This window comes from Haliotis rufescens, unplaced genomic scaffold, assembly GCF_023055435.1.
Source record: "Haliotis rufescens isolate VD_foot unplaced genomic scaffold, xgHalRufe1.0.p SCAF_20, whole genome shotgun sequence".
NCBI classification, from domain to species: domain Eukaryota; kingdom Metazoa; phylum Mollusca; class Gastropoda; order Lepetellida; family Haliotidae; genus Haliotis; species Haliotis rufescens.
Window position 1 is genome coordinate 8,251,619 of NW_025963891.1, and position 17,374 is coordinate 8,268,992.

General features: G+C 40.4%; 1 protein-coding gene across 1 annotated transcript; it reads right to left on the reverse strand.

The window, feature by feature from the left end:
* Nucleotides 1-105: 105 nt before the first annotated feature.
* LOC124133647 (fibrinogen-like protein 1) lies at nt 106-14,720 on the reverse strand. Its single transcript, XM_048400706.1, has 5 exons — nt 14,407-14,720; nt 9,223-9,328; nt 8,372-8,587; nt 3,115-3,245; nt 106-1,208 (listed from the first exon to the last, which is right to left on the reverse strand). Exons 1-5 carry the CDS (start codon nt 14,674-14,676, stop codon nt 876-878), a joined length of 1,056 nt encoding a protein of 351 aa, XP_048256663.1. The 5' UTR covers nt 14,677-14,720; the 3' UTR covers nt 106-875.
* Between the last annotated feature and the right edge of the window lie 2,654 nt (nt 14,721-17,374).

The following is a 17,374-nucleotide window of genomic DNA, read 5'->3' on the forward strand; positions in this document are numbered from 1 at the left end:
CAACCATACCTTTTATATCTTTTAAAATCACATGTTTAACATTAAAAACTAGTATGTGTCTTAGAAAACCGTTATGTGTTGGCGCATATCGTGCCATCGTTAATCACTCAAAACATGAGCATATGCAAGTAGATTAAATAAATTATATGATAATATGGAAAAAAAACAGTTCTTTTTGCAAACAGTTTTATTGCATACAATAAACATGTGAAGGCAAACATTATCTGAAATATTGACAAAAATATCTTGATACATATGTCATTCTGAAGTTGATCATGTTTAATCATAATATGTTTAAGCAACGCCTTAACATATCTGAATCAAATAATGCAAACACCACAATCCACTTATACTCGATGTAGTCTACTGTAGCACTTATGTGTTGAACTTAAATGTTCTGCAGTTTTAACGCATAAAACGTATTGCTTGCAATGGCGAGATGGGTGTCCATAAATATACGACAACACGTTTGCATGTCATCGTATCCCGATTGCGTGGATCGATGCTCATGTCAATCACTGGATTATGTGGTCCAGACTCGATTATTTACCGCCATAAAGCTGGAATATTGCTGAGTGCGGCGTTAAACAAAAAAAACAAAAAACAAAGATTTCTCACATAAAGTTTCTGTTCTCAACGGATAACTTGCTACAACATAAACTTCTATGGCTTTTGAGTCCTGATGATTTAAGAGTGTGGCATGGTAATTTCACAGTTGTATGAAGCTGTCAGAAATAAGAAAACGTGTAGCTGACGTCTAAGCTTGGTTATTCTGTGGAGTCGGGATAGAATTGGTTCCATGTAACTCAGCTTTACAACTAATGGATCGAGCGGTTAGACTCTGCGACTTGCCTGTTCAGGCAATAAGGTTGCAACTAAGTTGCCTGAACGTAGAGTTGGATATATATGGCGCTGTAACCTAGATGGTGAGGCCATGACATGTGTGTGGGGTCAGACGTCTTGTTCTGGACTGCTGGAGACTGTGGTTGCCCAGTCGGATTGTAGCCTCCACATGTCGTGAACCACCACCCTGACTGGTGGATGTCCGCGCAGTTGTCACCACTGAGGTCGTTGTCAGTGTCGTAGGTGGAGAATCTTGCTCCTTGAAATGCCGACAGTCCATCTTCCAGTTTATGATTTTTTCCGCCAAACACGTTAGGTGCAGAAGAGAGAAAGTCAAAACGATATCCGTCTACTTCACTTGTCACCTGGTACAATATTACAGTAAGATGTCATTGTTTCCTGCAGCCTCCACTACAATGCATCTCGATAAGTATCAGAAAGACGAACACATGACTAGTCTATAAATAATTTGATTAAGGGTTGACTGTATCTATTTCGGTTCATTGAGGTAGGAATCGAAAAACCAATGTGCAAACTGTATGAATCCGCGTAGTAGCGGATTCTTACAAAAGTTTGCACATCGGTATTTCGATTACTACCTAATGAACCGAAATATACATAGTCAATGCTTATAATTAAATTCCACAACAAAAACATGTTTTATCTGCAATAGTTTAACCAACAAGAGTTATATATGTATATCAAAACACATAAAAAAGACGAGATTGATAAACATTCCAGGTGTAGGAATACATACTGCGGCGTAACATGAATCAGGTGATTGTTAAATGCATACACAAAGTCAGTAGCCAATCAACGGAAAGTAAGATCAAAACAATGTTCATAGGACCTGTCAATCAAGACAAGAGGCAAGAAGCAGTGTAACGGTCAGAATGTCACGAGCCGGAACAAATATGGCGGCTGTTTCAAATGACATGATCAGTTACCGCCAGATTCAAACATTAGTTCCCTGAGAACAGGAAGACACAGTTGGAAAAATGCTAGTTAGAAATGAAACCCGAAGACATGAAAATTGTGGAACCACGGCGAGCGAGCCTGCACGTTTGCTGTTTCATTCCTTCTCGGCCACCGGTCTCAAAGGGTTGTTTGGACAATGAATATGCGTGAATTTCGCTAAATGTCCTGTGCACGAGGATACAAGTGAGCAGAAAGGGAATTCCCTCGACTGTAATATTGGGATTCCTCGACATTCCATAGTTATAAAAGTAGTCCACTTCGGTGGGCGTGGCTTAATTATTTACATTCATTGTGAAATGAATGCAATAACATGTGACCAATTCAGCTAATCAGAAATGCAGAAATTTCAATGAACACAAGGAAATTTTAATTATTACACAATGAATACAAATTCTCTTCAAATTCAGTGTTTCTAGTGAAAGGATGACTACACTATTTTTATAATAGTTTTGGTGAAATTAGATGCAGGTATTCCGCAAGAATTTATTCGACATGATTATATATTTACTGTGTCAATAACTGAATGCCTTTAGCTTCCGAGTGATATCATGAGTGATATCATAACGACAAATGACACAGCTGGTCCTTATTCGTTAATGGGAGGCAGACGTTTGATCCGAAGTACAAAACGGGTATGAATATACATATTCAATCAATGGTTGTATATGGAACAGAAGATGACCTCATATTTAGGAGGGACGACTTAATTCATTACCTTTATTGGCAGTTATTCCACATAAATGTTTAAATGAGTCCGCAGTTTTAAATTTGCATTACGTTATGTTACATACAATAACACTCAGTCTATGTCAGTCTAAATGTTAGATTGTTGGACAAGACAATGATATTACATTCATGAAGATTCCGGGGTAGAATAGGTCTTCAGCAAACCATGCTTGCCGTAAAAGGCGACTGAGCTTGTCGTAAAAGGCGACTAACGGGATCGGGTGGTCAGGCTCGCTGACTTGGTTGATGCCTGTCATCGATCCCAATTGCGTGGATCGATGCTCATGATATTAAACACTGGATTGTCTGGTCCAGACTCGATTATTTACAGACCGCCATCATATAGCTGGAACATTGCTGAGTGCGGCGTTAAGCAACAAACCAACCAACCAACCAACCAACATTCATTCATCTCATTCACCCACAAACGACGTTGTTTGGGTTCATATAGTAGTACCGTTAGCATCCTAGTCTCTTCAAACCAGTCAATCCTCTCTTCATTATTACAACATCTTCTCAATGACAGTTTTTATATTATAAAGCAAAGAGCTTTTAATTTGTACGTACCGTGAAATTCTTGTAGAAAAGTTGTCTCCAATGTATCTCTCCCGCTTCTTTGAAGTCTACCATAACAACAAATTGATGAGGCCGGTTTGTTGTAACATAATGCAACATGTTGAGCCCTGTCCAGTGGTTACCTGCAAAACAGAAATACACAGTAACAATAATTATTTTTTTATATAGAACATCTGATCCAAATACTACCTGCTTGGAGAGATCAGTCGTATGCTCTTCTGAAGAGGATGGTCTTGGGGGTTGACAGAAGCTGCTGACATCCTTGGATCTCTTGACATCCACTTGACGCTCATTTCGGGTCAGAATTGGTTCCAGTCAGGCTATTGTTTGTCGTAAGAGTGGTGACCTGGCTCGATAGTTGGTCAGTTGCATGTTCTCATGACCCGAGAACGTGGTAGCTTGCTCACAATACCACTGTGACGTCAAGGTAACAGAATATGGCCACAGCTGCGATGGAGACAAGTTTGGTTCAGTGACGAGTCACGTTTTATGCTTCTCCGTGCGGATGGTAGACGTCGTGTTTACAGGCGTTTTGGGGAACGTTTTGCACGAAATTCCATACAGGAAGTGGACATATTTGGTTGTGGTAGTGTGATTATGTGGGCAGTCATCTCCCGCACTGATAGAGCAGACTTAGTGCAAGTTCTGGGAAATGGCCCATGGATGAGAATCTTCAAGCACATCGGTTATTTTCCAAAAGACACCGCACGGCCTCACAGAAGACTGACAACAGCTATTTTCAGGAATGACAACATCCAGGCCATGCCATGGACCTCCATTTCTCCATATTTAATCTCAGTCAAGCATTTATAGGATGCACTGGATCAACGTCAGCAACAACCACAGCACTTCCGACAGTTGGCACGAGTGAACACTCCTCATGTCACAATTCGGGATCCCATTGCGTCCATGGGAAGACGATGCCATACACGATATTGAGAAAAGATTGCCTTCACCTTCTACTGTTCCATGTGTGCCATATGGAACCTGGGTAAATGACACTAATGTGAGCAAAGTTTGAAGAATCGATCACCAACTGTTGACTATTTATATAATATTTTTATATTTATTTATAATACACATACCACTTATAAATATCTCCATTGTTAAACACAGCAATGAGTTATTTCCAAGTAAAAAGTATTTTGACATATAATGACGGGGGGATATAGCCATCAGTATGTCCGTCTGTAATCATTGTTTGTTCGGAGCATATTTCCTAAACCGAAAAACCTAGCTTCACAAAACTTGGTACACTTACCAATCAGGCTCAGTAGTAGTGTCTTTTGCTATTTAGATAATTTTAGAATTTTTTATTTTTGTCGTTTCCATGGAAATATGATGACCTTAGGAAATTTGAGGGTAGTGCTCTTGTCCGGAGCATATTTCCTAAACCGTACAACCTAGCTTCCCAAAACTTGGTACACTTAACAATCAGGCTCAGTAGAAGTGCCTTTTGCTAGTTAGAGATTTTTAGAATTTTATATTTTGTCGTTTCGATGGAAATATTATGAACTTAGGAAATTTGAGGGTACTGCTCTTGTCGAGAGCATATTTTCTAAACCGTACAACCTAGCTTCCCAAAACTTGGTACACTTAACAATCAGGCTCAGTAGAGATGCCTTTTGCTATTTAGATAATTTTAGAATTTTATATTTTTGCCGTTTCCATGGAAATATGATGAACTTGGGAAATTTGAGGGTAGTGCTCTTGTCTGGACCATTTCTCCCGAACCATACAACTTAGCTTCTCAAAAGTTTTTACACCTATCAAGAAGGTTATGTAGCGGTGCCTTTGCTACTAACAGATTTTTTCTTTTTTTACTTTTTTCAATTTGAATTGAAAATTGATGAACTTAGGGTAATGTCCATATCTTCTAAACCATGCGACAGAGATTCACCAAACTTTATGCACATATCAATCATGTTCACTAGTAGTGCAGTTTGTTATTTATAGATTTTAATCTTTTTAATTTGTAGCCCCGACATGCCACGTCGGGGGGATATGTCATCTTCGGATGACTCTTGTTTAGAGATGTAAATTCTACACAAGTATGATTTTAGATGTCAATTGTAATATTCTGCTCTTACTTCGTCAGCCAGCAAAATACCGTAAATGTCTAGACATGTGCAGGAACTGTTTGTCCACAAATAATATGTCGAATTTTCTCAAATTACCTGAAGTCACATCACGAAAGTCTTATAACAGCAAAAGACTTATTGTGTTTACATTTAAGTTCATTTGTTTTGTTAACAATAATCTTGTCCAAAGTAACGGTGTCTGTCCTGTCACCAGATAACACAAATAATATTTGGCCCCTTAGCAAGATCTTTGCAAGTCACTTTCTTTCCTGTTCAATCACGACACCGAGTGCTCAAGCAATTTACAGATCTGATGTAATATCTGGTAAGTGTTGTCTCATGCTGCATTTTGGATTCCGAAATCGTCAAATTTAATAAGTGTATATGGCTCATGCCTTCATCAAGTCACCTCAAAACCCAAATTAAGGAGCACTTTCCGATGTCCAAAGCTGACTTTAAATAAATCGTCTTTGTCAGACCACATCCGTTGGGTTTTCATGGGGCAACCTTGAGGTTTCATAAATTGATCCCGGAAAGTTCATATGATCATAGGGGGCACGGGTGGCCCAGTCGTCTAAGGCGCCGCGATTCGCTGTGCAGAGTTGCGTCCCTTGGGCACGCCAGAAACCTATGATTGTGGGTTCGAATCCCGGTTCGCCCCAATTATGTTTCTAGGTTTGTCAGCACCATACCCGTACTCGTGGGTTTCACCGAAGTGGTAAACGTCGGAGACCTGCATCACTTCGGGCTTTCCTCCCACATTAAGCTGACACGCCGTGATATGACTGGAATAATGTTAAAAGCGGCGTTAAACCCAACTCACTCACTCACTCATATGATCATAAGATGGAACGACAAAAGAAAGTTATTTAGCGTGGACATTGTTAGCCTGATACCAAATATCCGATTGTCTTCTCGCTATTGTGGTGAGCCTTCTTTGTTAGAAGCTATATTGAAACATTTCATGGCAGACAATAATCTGTGTTTACATATGCACATGACTGAGGTCAAAACAGCTGTCTGTTACAACACACGCAACTTGAGGACGGGCACAACCAACGTGACATTTACTTCCCTGCGCAAAGGGTAGAACATACGTACGCCATTCATATTGACGTTAACAGTGAGGAGTTGTATATGTGTTCTTCCATGGGCTGAATTGCCATCCCATTCCATTACACTTGCACTCCCAGACTGACGCCGTTGAGAAACGCAAGCGTCGCTAAACATTCTACTGGATGACTGTAGTCCCTTGCAAGACAAACAGAGCTGTTACGATACAATCTGGACTCATCCGTGAACAGTATACCGCCCTAGTCTTGTCTTCTGAACCTCAGATGCTGTCTACACCAAGCTAGGCGTGCCTGACGGTAGAGGCAAAATTGGGCGTATCGCTGGACATCGAGTCCGGATGTTCTGTTCCAGCCACCGGCTGCCTACGGTTCTGCCACGAGTAGATAAAATAAAAAACTCAAGCCAGGAATTGTCCGAGCTGTTGGTTGGTTTGTTGTTTTACGCCGCACTCAGCAGTATTCCAGCTATATGACGGCGGTCTGTAAATAATCGAGTCTGGACCAGACAATCCAGTGATTGACATCATGAGCATCGATCCACGCAATTTGGATCGATGACATGCTTCAACCTAGTCAGCGAGCCTGACCACCCGATCCCGTTAGTCGCCTCTTACGACAAGCATAGTCGCCTTTTACGGCAAGCATGGGTTGCTGAAGACCTATTCTACCACGGAATCTTCACGGGTCGTCCGAGCTGTTAATATGACTGTTTGGGCATGATTCTGTATATGCACCAACCGAATATGGTTCGTCACGGGTGGTCGACCGGTCCGTGGAAAGTCATAAGTGTTGCCCGGCTGTAGATAACGTCTCCAAAAGGGATGATAACTAGGAGATAAACATACTGTGTTTTTTTTGTTTTTTTAAGCTGGATAGATTTAATCGCCATATTGAATATGTAACCGATCGCGAAGCGTGAGGTTTCAAATGTTAAAATTAGCGTTGTTAAAAGTTTAGGTAATCTAGCTCTAGATCTACATTGAAAACGCAGTATGTTTATTAGCAAATATATTGATTAAAGCGGCATGGGTTGAGTTCAGTGTTTTGAGTGGGTTGTCGATTTGAAATACGGAATCACCGACTACAGCCTGTAAACAAAACATGGCGCTGTATATTTTCAACAAGCAGTTTGTTAACACTGTAATACTTCACTCAAACATATGACAGGAATTAAAAGCATTTAAGTACGGAGACATGGTAAGCTAACATGAGGTGGGCATCCCAAAAGAAAACTAAGCTCTGTCGATTTCTATCGTGTTTTCTGCACGAAATGTATTGCCACACATCCTCTGACTATTATAGTAACTGCAAATTTGCATTTTGTAACCTATAATTGTAGGTATAATTATTTAAATGTGCCAACCCACAATGACTGAAAAAAGTACTATTAGCTTCTGCGGTGATGCGGGCGAAAAAAAGCCTGTTTCATGCAGAGGTTTTTTTGTGTGTTTTAACTGCCTCTGATTGATTTGTTTCGGGGCGGTCGGGTAGCCTAGTGGTTAAAGCGTTCGCTCGTCACGCCGAAGACGTGAGTTCGACTCCCGACATGGGTACAATGTGTGAAGCCCATTTGTGGTGTCCCCCGTCGTGATATTAATGGAATATTGCTAAAAGCGGCGTAAAACCTCACTCACTCACTCACTCACCCACCCACTGATTGATTAATCAGAATCGTGTAATTTTCACATTCATGACATGCATCAACCAAGTCAGTGAATATGACTACCCGATCCCGTTAGTCACCTCTTACGACAAGCATAATCACCTTTCATGGCAAGAATGAGTTGCTGAAGACCTATTCTACACCAGATCTTCACGGGTCATACAAATTGTTAGGTGAATGTGATGTCATTGTATATATGAAACCTTTGAACCATCGAGTAAATTCAAAGCTTCTTCTTGACATTCGCGGCTTCATCCTCAGAACTGCTTCATCCTCTTCCTAGCGTCTATTTACGCTGTTGTTTGGTGATCTCCAAAGAACATATTAACAGTTACAATACGGTAGGATACAAATTGAATGTGCTTTGAGGATGTTTTTGTTCAACAAAGTACAAAGCAGAAGGGTAGTTTAAAAGATTGTGTTACACTTACCATTTCTCCGATAATCTCCAAAGCCATGTTTGTACTCTGCCCACGGTCTCGAGAAGTTAACGGACGGAAATTCAAACCTTTGATTCATCAGGAATGTTTTGCCACCATGAGACATTTTACAAAATACCTTGAAGTGAACGGGAGAGTTGAAAGGTTGAATGTAATATGCTTCTTTCGTGCCTTTGTAGTGGTCAGTTTTCCATCCTTCGGTGCAATCTGTGGCACAAAACAGCACATTTTAACAAAACAGGACTCTCGAGATGTTCCTGGTTAAAATAGGTCCCCAGCAACATATGCTGGTCTTAAGAGACGATCTAATGGATCGGATAGACAGGCTCGATGGGTTGGTTGGTTTGGTTGGTTTGTTGTTTAACGCCGCACTCAGCAATATACCAGCTATATGACGGCGGTCTGTAAATAATCGAGTCTGGACCAGACAATCCAGTGATTAATATCATGAGCATCGATCCACGTAATTGGGACCGATGACATGTATCAACCAAGTCAGCGAGTCTCACCACCCGATCCCGTTAGTCGCTTCTTACGACAAGCAGTCACCTTTTACGGCAAGCATGGGTTGCTGAAGACCTATTCTAACCCGGAATCTTCACGGGGTTGGTAATTGCATGCCATTGTTCTACACGAGTGAGTGCAGCGTCAAACAAACCAACACAAACATCGTGATATTATTGCATTATCAAGTTCATCTGCTTTTGATTCCAATATTAATTTTCAGCTAAAATTATTGCTGAGCGGCGAAAAGCAAAAATAAATACTGTTTGGTTATATTGTTGTGCCATCTTCACATAAGGAAATGTGATGAATGTTATGCCAGTGTTATCAGTTATTACCTTGCATGAGCCTTGCACACCAGCTACCAATGTAACCGTCATAGCATCTGCAGCCGTAAGTAGAGTTTATGAAGATGCCGTGGAAGTGGCACCTTGAATCAAATTCCTGAGAAAACACAACAAGACAATGTCATAATTACCTGAACATATGAATTAAACATCTTAAGCTCAACTATATATGTCGACAATTGTGAGTAGGTTCATCTGTTAAATAAAAGCAACAAAACTCTATTGATGTTCATAAGCAATCTCTGCTAAAGCAGAACCGATTGTACGATTCCAACTATGTCATGATCACGTGTTTAGGAATCACTATCAAACAGTGATGATACCAGGTGTTCGCGAAAAGGTGAGCGTACCCTGCCTCACTGATGGCAATCTTCACAAACAAATGCAAAAAAGTCAAGTCCTAATAAAACACGGGAACATATGGTAAAAGTCAAAAAGGGAATTGCATCAGGGATTATTTTTGTCACTGATGCGACAAATTTGGAAATATTCTCCTCATGTCTGTCATAATACTTTTTGAAAGCTTTACTTAGGCCTGTAATGTTGTAACCTAAATCAACACGAAGGGAAATCATACCTCTTGTCATGGAGTCTTGAGAGCTTTTTCATCACCCTGGTCCCTTTATGCAAATATCTAAAATTGAAACCTACGGTCTCACAGGCCTCCTTTGTTTCTGGTTCAGGTGGGTAAATCAATAGAATGGAATTGGCTATTTTATAGTTATTGACCGATATCAGATCATCAATACCCCTGAAACTTAAGTCAAACGTCTTGGCCAAATTACTTTCTTTTGACTTTGCCAATCCAAGCAAAAACTCCGCATGTAATGCATAAAGAGACAGATCAGCGAGTGAGTGAGTGAGTGAGTGAGTTGGGTTTAACACCGCTTTTAACAGTATTCCAGTTATATCAAGGCGTGTCAGCTTAATCTAGGAGGAAAGCCCGGAGTGGTGCAGGTCTCAGACGTTTACCACTTCGGTGAAACCCACGAGCACGGGTATGGTGCTGACAAACCTAGAAACATAATCGGGGCGAAATGGGATTCGAACATACAATCATAGGTTTCTGGCGTGCCCAAGGGACGCAACTCTGCACAGCGAATCGCGGCTCCTTACACAACTGTGCCACCCGTGCCCCCTATTGGGCATTTAGGGTATAGTGTGATATAGTATGGTTTAGCATCGAGTGACATGTTCCCCGATGATGATGAAAGTCTCTGTAAAAAACATGAACGGTGCCATTATTTAACTGCGTTCAGAAAAAAACTAGAGATAACTTATACCTTATTAAGTATAAAAAAAAGTTTGAAATGAATACAGATAACTGTGTGGAATCAAGAAGGACCAGTTTGCACGATGTAAAAGGCACTTGGTAACCTAGAAAATGCAGCAGCGGTAGACTCTAAACATTTCTGGGACATCATAAAGCGTGTGTCTGGACGACCACAACGACCCAACCCTATTGGCATACAAGATTCGGGGGACTATTTCTCGTCGCTGAATTCTGAACCAATGGGTATTCAGGATAATCTTGGTGAGGTGGAGGATATAGTGACATGTCAAGGTAATGTGCAAGACTTGTCAAATGACATATCAGAATCCCCAATCACCAGATCCGAACATTTTGAAAGCATCGGTGCCAAGAAACATAATATATCATCTGGCCTTGACGACATCTATGGAAGCCATCGTTTAAACATTTTTTGAATGCTAAAATGGGTAAAATGCCAAATCCATGTACAGTAATGTAAAGGCTTGTGTTCTTTCAAACAACAGAGTATCTGGTATACTTGTTGCTTCATGGGTGTGAGGCAAGAGTGTTTGCTTTGTCCCTTTTTGTTTCAGTTTTTTTTATAAACGAATTGGTTACTGAAATGGAACAAAATTGTCGTTTCGGTGTTAAATTACATCCGGAATTTATTTATATTTTTTCTACTTCTATTTGCCGAAGACCTTATTGTGTTTAGCTATGCTGTCAACAACATACAAATGAAGTTGAATATCTTGCATGAGGGCTGTTGTAAATGGGAAATGTCAGTCAATCTATCAAAAACAAAAATAGTTGTTTTTCAAAAATAGGGCAGGTTTATCACGTTATGAAAGAAAGGGTATTATGATGGAAATACGTATGAAGACGGTACTGAATAAGTTATCTTGGCTTGTATTTTAGCAATAGATTACTGAGGTCGAATGCTTAAATAATATTGCATTTCAGGCAAGAAAGGTGTTCCTGGTCCTGTTAATTATAATTAGTACACATTCCTTGAAACCATACTCGCCTCACTTTTACTTCAAATGTTTTGAGACCCATGAATATTCCAGGGTAGAATAGGTCTTCAACAACCCATGCTTGCCGTAAAAGGTGACTATACTTGTCGTAAAATGCGACTAACGGGATCGGGTGGTGAGACTCGCTGACTTGGTTGATGCATGTCATCGATCCCATTTGCGTGGATCGATGCTCATGATATCAATCACTGGATTGTCTGGTCAAGACTCGATTATTTACAGACCGCCGTCATATAGCTGGAATATTGCTGAGTGCGGCGTAAAACAACAAATCAACCAACCAACCAAATCAAATGTTTTGATACAAAGATAACACCAATACTTTTATACGGGGCAGAAATTTGAGGGTTCAGTGACATAGAACCGAGTGTGGTAGACGTTGTATCCAGTCGCTCGCTGTTTTGAAATGTGTCAAAAATGGGCTCTTTCTTTATAATACGCAGGAATCTCGTTTACCACAAAAAAAATTACAATATGTTGCGGTTGTACGATGAACAAGGCCACGTAAATTGGGTAACGAACCTTAAAACTGTTATTTTTAGATTAGGATTTGGTGATTTCTGGTACTTTCAAACATGTGGTAATAAAACCGTATTTTCAAATATGTTACGTCAGCGGTTAAAACTATTTTTCAGGTTTGGCATAGTGATTTATGCGAAAGCCCTCAAATGGCTTATTATGCACAGTTTAAAACATCCATTTCATGTGAGAACTAGTTGAGTAGTATAACTGTAAAAACAATTTAGGACCAGGTTCACTCGTTTTCGGCTCAGTTCTCACAATTTAGAAATTGAACGTGGACGACATTTCAATATTCCTCTTGAATTTAGGAAAATGTAAAGTTTGTAACCTAAACCATTTCGGAAATGATTATCACATTTTGTTAATTTTTCAATGTTATAGCCATCAAAGGCAATTTTTTACATCTTTCAAAATATTCTGAAGTTTAATACACTACTGTCATCGCAAGACCCTATTATCAGTACGAATACAGAAAAGTACTGGTTTTACGCCAATGCTGTAAGAACACAAAAACTCCAACTTTGATGATATGCAATTATGTTAAAACGGCTTTTAAAAAATAAATATGCTTATATGTGTTGTATTTTATACTGTTTGCACCTAATTTGTATTTCGTTTATACATAAAGGTTCGTGGCCTATAAGTACTGAATAAAGTAAAGACTAATTATTCTTAATAGAATATATTCTTTCTTCAACTGTGCGCGTTTTCTCAGGAACAACAAAAAGTAAAGCCAAGGAACTTGTGTAAGTGCACCGCACCTTTCATATTCCAACAACCTCTCACTCTCAACAACGACAACCTGGTCGTTATTTACAGGTTTTCTTTATGGGTCATAACTGACGATTTTGTTAAATCTTGGTACAGAGGTTTATCTTGGGCCTCTATACAATATGACTTTATTTACGTTAAAAGGGATATTTAGATATATTTTTGCACACAAAGTATATTTTATTACAATACCAGCGTAATGGAGTCCTCTGATTGGTCGCAATTTAGATAGTTAACCCACTTTAAAACTATTTTACCATACCAATAAGTGATATTTATGAAACTAGGTGTGGAAGATTAGCACAATATACAGTTACTGTAATATAACCACATTCAGAAATCCAAGATGGTCTCCCAGTCGCTATTTTGTAATTTACAGGTCTCAAACATCTAAATGAGTAAATATCTATTTGTATTCCCTTGCTACGAAGTTAGGGGGTATAATGGAATCAGCGTGTCAGCCCGTCTGTCGGTCTGTCCGCAGAAAATAACTTTGCGAACAATACCTTCCAAACTAATGACTGATTTCAATTAATCTTTGTACACGTTGCCACCTCAACATTTTGTTGGGCACATTGCAATTGTATTTTTCCTCTGGGCGGAGTTATTGCCTTTTATTACTTCGTCATTTCAATTTGTCTGGGCAACTTCTAAAATACTACATTAATTTCTTTCAGATATGTACGTAGGTGTAGCTACGGACACTGTACGATATGCCTTCCTTAATTCATACAGGACAGTTCTAGTTAGCTTAATTTTTATCCATTCATGCAAGATGTCCAAAAGGCTTATGTGACGTATTGCCATCCGTCTTTGTACGGCGTGCAACATCCGTCATCACCCAATACGATTTATTCATAAAATATGTCGAAAGATAGCTCACCCTTTATAAGCTCACCTGGTACGAAGTTCCGAGGTGAGCATATGTCAGCTCCCCCAGAAAATCGAATGGTCGGTTCCTAACTGACATAAAATACTCTACAGGCCGTATGTCTTATCTTCTTTTTCGCTATTTTCATTCAACAATGGTCTTACCACAAGATATGCTAAACTGCTATAGAAAATGTATAGACTTCTTATCCGACAAATATAAACTTTAAGTGGCTATATTTGACTCGGCGCGGTACTTGGGAAAGCTACGGGTGTTTTTAACCAAACATCAGTGCATTGCAATTCCTGTCGTTTGTAATAGCATATGATTCTGGTGTATGCTGAACTGTCATATCCGTAATACTGCAACACAGGTCCGATATTTTATGCCTAAAACTCTATTAATGGATCATTCTAACAACCCACTATCATCTACACCTTGGTCTGATCTGCTTGGGCTGAGTCCTCCTTTCCGTCGTAACGGTATTTGGATAGTAACGGGGTTACCTTGCAGAGTATCGAAAAATAAAATGTCCAGGAATATCACCCTAGAAATGGGCTTCACACATTGTCCCCAAGCCAAGAATAAGCCCGGGCTTCTACGTGACGAACGAATGCTTTCACCACAAAGCTACATCTATCCCACTGGTCAAGTTCACTAACACTAGTTTTCAATTTCATGTAATTTCAAAGTGTGCTTAAACTTTCGAATACTATACTCACATTGAAATGCTTGAACTGACTGGAACAGCCATAATCCAACCTTATCCTTTCTGTGCTGAGGTAGCATGTGCTACCGTTTCCCTCTCGGACGCTGAAGGCCCTACACCTGTCGTCCTGGCCACACAGAACTCCGCACTCGATGGAACTGAGACCCTTGGCTGTGAAGTAGGTGTCTGGTGCTTGAGGAGGATCTAAGCAGGACTCAATCTTGGTGAACATGGTATTGCACAAAAAACCAGGTACCATCATTAGTACGAGAACAACCCTCATCGTTAATACCTCAATGTCACACGGAGCAGTGGTTTGATCCAGCAGTCGTGTATTGTGGGTCTTGGGAAAGAATTACATATATTTTTATGGTCGAATTCCAAGGCAGGACCGACCCTAATATATTCAGGGGGTGGGTTTATGTGGGGGGTTTAAGAAATTTGGTCTGCCAGAAATTTAACTGGAAAATTTTCTCAGGTTACCACCAAAGCTTAAATTGTCCTTTGGCACCTCCTCCTTCATCGAAAGTCGTTGGGTGGTTTGATGCAGTGGCTAAGAGATTACCCAAATTCTAACAACATTCCTGGCAACCCCCCTCCCCCTTCCCAAGGAACATTAAATGGTTTGTCCCTAACCGAATGAATGTCAGGACCACCCAAAGTTATAGAAATGACATGTTTATGTAAGTGTTTAGAAGTCCTTATAAGAGGCTGTTGCCATGACGACAGACAAAAGAGTTATGTTTACCATGACACACACATATCTAAATCCATAAACAACGTTAATGAGGGTATCATTTCGGAATAAAGCACACATGTAATATTGATTTACTGCGCAATTAGTGGAAGTTACCCACTGAAAGCTTCCTTTTCATACATGTAAGCTCTACAAAATCGTCTTTTGAAAAGTAAAATGTCAACGACAATGACTCAACAATCTCGATTATCTGCCGATACAGATTTCATTTGGCCGTGGCAGACAGATGATATACGATATAAGATAAACCATTTGAAGTTTAAGGATCTATTAACGCTAGACAATAACAACCAAGCTAAAGCAATAAGGCTTTAAAGGGTGGACTGACCCAACACGAGTGCGTCTAACAGGCGAGTAAGCAGCACTGATAGCGATGCAGAGCGACCCGATCTATATACACAGTTGGTACAAGGCACCAGTTCAAACGTTCGATGTCGGATAATGCTTAATTCCTCAAGTTTTGAGACATACCACATCCCACACCACCACCAGATCAAAAAACGTAATTCTGAAAATGTTTCATTCCTGAGTTGTGGGGCCTCTTTTCGGAGGACCTGGATTTTTTTCAAACAATATCCCCCCTTGTACTTAGACCGGATGTATGTAATGGCAACTCCTTATAGCATATATATGAATGAAAATAGGATCTGTGAAAAATAATTAGAGTTTTTGCTTAGTTTAGTTGCTATATAAACATTGAAAATCAGATAAGTTGATTTTGTCGTATGGTAACCTTATAGGGTCATCAAGCCAACTGTACCCAAACCCACCCGCCCCATCCCGCCCTTAAACCTGAGGTGAAATGGGGTTTAACTCGCGTCCAAAATTACTGCACTTATATAGCGACGGGCATGTACGTGCGTGTGTTTGTGGCTGCTTGTACAGGACTGATGCCGATTTATAGTGCTAGCTCACTGAGATACCATGCCGCAGTTTAACATGAATACCCCCCAGTTTACTGACTCCGAGTTGACCAGTCCTTGTTTTAGCCTCTTAATGCCGAGCGCCAGACAGGGTAACAACAAGTACCATCTTTTAACGTCTTTTGGTATGACGCAGCCGGGGATCGAACCCCGGACCTTCCGCTCTCCGGGCGGACGCTCTACCACTAGACCACGTAGACGGTCTCCTAAACCTAAGGAATTACGAGGGGCGACAAAACGCAGGCGACGATGTAGGTAACCCCTGTAGGCTATAGAGTGTGATATTTCATGTCATAAAGGTGCAGCATTTGCACTTTAGAAAGATGTTGTACATACAATTTTGTTTGTTTGTTTGTTGGGACCATACACCAAGTCAGCGAGCCTGACCACCCGATCCCGTGAGTCGCCTTTCACGACAAGCATAGTCGCCTTTTACAGCAAGCAAGGATTGCTGAAGACCTATTCTACCCCGGATCTTCACGGGTCGGTCCCTTTATATGAACCCTGTCAAAGGGTGAAAAGGACAAAATAGTGATGAAAATTATATGAATGGATCCCTGAAACTCAGTGATGACCCCACTTAAAATCGGATTATTTACAGACCGCCGTCATATAGCTGCAATATTGCTGGGTGCGACGTTAAACAACTAACAAAACAAACAAACAAAAAACTTAAAATCGGTGGCGACACCAAGTCTTCCTGAACAGGTTTGTGTGTAGAACCAGCAACTCACACAATTTGCACAAAAAGTTCGTGGTTGTTGCCTAATGCTACGCAATACTTATGGCCTACGACAGCGGTTTGTTAACCACAGAGTGTGGACACGACAATCCAGTAACACGAAAGCGCGTTAACTGAGTTTGCTGATGTCAAAAACGATATGTAAGCTTCTGCTGCATAGTGCAGAGATGATTATGCTCACACAAAACGGTCAACACTTACGAATTAAGTTCGCAGGTTTCACCTGCCACTTAGAATGTAATCGACTCGTGAAGATCCGGGGAAGAATAGGTCTTCAGCAACCCATGCTTGCCTTCAATGGCGACTATGCTTGTCATAAGAGGCGACTAATGCATGTCATTGATTCCAATTGCGTGGATTGATGCTCATGATATCAATCACTGTATTGTCTGGTCCAGATTCGATTATTTACAGGCCGCCGTCATATAGCTGGAATATTGCTGAGTGCGGCGTTAAACAACAAACCAAACGACTCAACTGGAATCATTTCCATCAATATCTTCTGCCCTGGACCACTTGTCAAACAAACTTTACTCCCGAAATACAAACTCACAGTAAG

Coding starts and splice junctions, on each gene's coding strand:
- LOC124133647 (XM_048400706.1), bottom strand. CDS start 14,676: ATGAGGGTTGTTCTCGTACTAATGATGGTACCTGGTTTTTTGTGCAAT. Junction 9,329..14,406: donor GTCAGTTCAAGCATTTCAAT/GTGAGTATAGTA, acceptor GTGTTTTCTCAG/GAATTTGATTCAAGGTGCCA. Junction 1,209..3,114: donor TTTTCTACAAGAATTTCACG/GTACGTACAAAT, acceptor ATATTGTACCAG/GTGACAAGTGAAGTAGACGG.